Source organism: Petromyzon marinus, chromosome 84 (assembly GCF_048934315.1).
Source record: "Petromyzon marinus isolate PM22_M1 ecotype Great Lakes invasive population chromosome 84, UKy_Petmar_22M1.pri1.0, whole genome shotgun sequence".
NCBI lineage: Eukaryota > Metazoa > Chordata > Hyperoartia > Petromyzontiformes > Petromyzontidae > Petromyzon > Petromyzon marinus.
The window spans coordinates 2,547,765-2,550,031 of NC_133749.1; the positions used below are offsets into that span (position 1 = coordinate 2,547,765).

The following is a 2,267-nucleotide window of genomic DNA, read 5'->3' on the forward strand; positions in this document are numbered from 1 at the left end:
CTCTCTCCCCGCGTCTCTCTCCCCGCGTCTCTCTCCCCGCGTCTCTCTCCCCGCGTCTCTCTCCCCGTGTCTCTCTCCCCGTGTCTCTCTCCCCGTGTCTCTCTCCCCGTGTCTCTCTCCCCGTGTCTCTCTCCCCGTGTCTCTCTCCCCGTGTCTCTCTCCCCGTGTCTCTCTCCCCGTGTCTCTCTCCCCGTGTCTCTCTCCCCGTGTCTCTCTCCCCGCGTCTCTCTCCCCGTGTCTCTCTCCCCGCGTCTCTCTCCCCGTGTCTCTCTCCCCGCGTCTCTCTCCCCGTGTCTCCCCGCCGTTCCACCCCAGGCCATCAAGGAGAAGCTTCGCCTGAAGGCCACCGGCACCGCCAGTGAGGACGCCACTCCCGGCACCGCCGCTACCGCCGGTGCCGGCGGTGCCGGCGGTGCCGGCGGTGCCGGCGGCGGCGTGCCGGCGGTGTCCGGCAGCGGCCGCTGGGAGGCCGGCGGCGGTGGCGGTGGCGGTGGAGGCGGTGGTGGAGGCGGTGGTGGAGGCGGTGGAGGCGGCGGTGGAGGCGGTGGTGGAGGCGGTGGTGGAGGCGGTGGTGTCCACCCTCGCCGTGAGGTGGAGCGTGCACGCCTGCTGCTACTTGGCGAGAAACTGGGCACGCCGGCCGGAGAGAAGAGCCAGCCGGCTAGAAAGAGTCGCCTGTTTCACTCCTCCTCCAAGAAGTGACGACGACAACCACCAGCAACAACAACAACAACACTACTGCCACTACCAACACCACTACCACTACCACCTCTAACATTACTACCACTACCACCACCACCACCTCTAACATTACTATCACTACCACCACCACCTCTAACATCACTACCACTACCACCACCTCTACCACCACTACCACTACCACCACCACCACCACCTCTAACATCACTACCACCACCTCTAACACCACCACCACCACCACTACCACCACCTCTAACACCACCACCTCTACCACCACTACCACCTCTAACACCACCACCTCTAACATCACTACCACTACCACCACCTCTACCACCACCACCACTACCACCACCACCACCTCTAACATCACTACCACCACCACCACCTCTAACACCACCACCACCACTACCACCACCTCTAACACCACCACCTCTAACACCACCACCTCTAACACCACCACCTCTAACACCACCACCTCTAACACCACCACCTCTACCACCACCTCTACCACCACCACCACTACCACCACTACCACCACCTCTACCACCTCTACCACCACCACCACTACCACCACTACTACTACCACCACCTCTACCACCACCTCTACCACCACCACCACTACCACCACTACTATTACCACCACCTCCACCACCACTACTACCACCACCACTACTACTACCACCACCACCTTTACCACTACCACCACCTTTACCACTACCAAATCTACCACCACCACTACCACCACCACCTCTAACACCACCACCACTACTACTACTCACCCATCCCCTCCTCAGCTCCCTCCTCCACGCTGTTGGTGAGTGTTTGTTGTGTTGGTGAGTGTTTGGTGAGTGTGTTGGTGAGTGTTTGGTAAGTGTTGTGTTGTGTTGGTGAGTGTTTGTTGTGTTGGTGAGTGTTTGTTGTGTTGGTGAGTGTTGGTGAGTGTTTGTTGTGTTGGTGATGATGGTGGTGGTGATGGTGATGATGGTGGTAGTGATGGTGGTTCAATGATGGTGATGGTAGTGATAGTGATGGTGGTGATGGTGGTGGTGGTGATGGTGGTGGTGATGCTGGATCAATGATGGTGGTGGTGATGGTAGTGATAGTGATGGTAGTGATAGTGATGGTGGTGATAGTGATGGTGGTGGCGATGGTGGTGGTGGCGATGGTGGTGGTGGTGTGATGGTGGTGGTGATGGTGATGGTGGTGATGATGATGGTGGTGGTGGTGGTGATGGTGATACTGATGGTGGTGATGGTGTTACCGTGTTGGTGATGTTGTAGCTTCTGGGTGTTTGGGAGCGGTGCTGTAAAATTTATTGTCGGAATAATAAAATCTGAAGATGTAAACCCCTTCTCGTCAATACCCACCCGCTCACTCACTCACCTCCTCACTCACCCACCCACTCACCCACCCACTCACCCAGTCTACCCACTCACCCACCCACTCACTCACCCACTCACCCACCCACTCACCCACACACTCACTCACTCACCCACTCACCCACCCACTCACTCACCCACCCACTCACTCACCCACTCACCTCCTCACTCACCCACTCACCTCCTCAC

At 58.1% G+C, this 2,267-nt stretch overlaps 1 protein-coding gene across 1 annotated transcript in view; it reads left to right on the forward strand.

Annotated features, from left to right (window-relative positions):
* Window positions 1-2,045, forward strand: part of BLTP2 (bridge-like lipid transfer protein family member 2) — a 107,406-nt gene extending 105,361 nt beyond the window's left edge. Inside the window, 1 exon segment of the mRNA XM_076057800.1 lies at window positions 316-2,045. Coding sequence (XP_075913915.1) covers window positions 316-702 — 387 coding nt within the window. The 3' untranslated portion in view covers window positions 703-2,045.
* The last annotated feature ends 222 nt before the right edge of the window (window positions 2,046-2,267 follow it).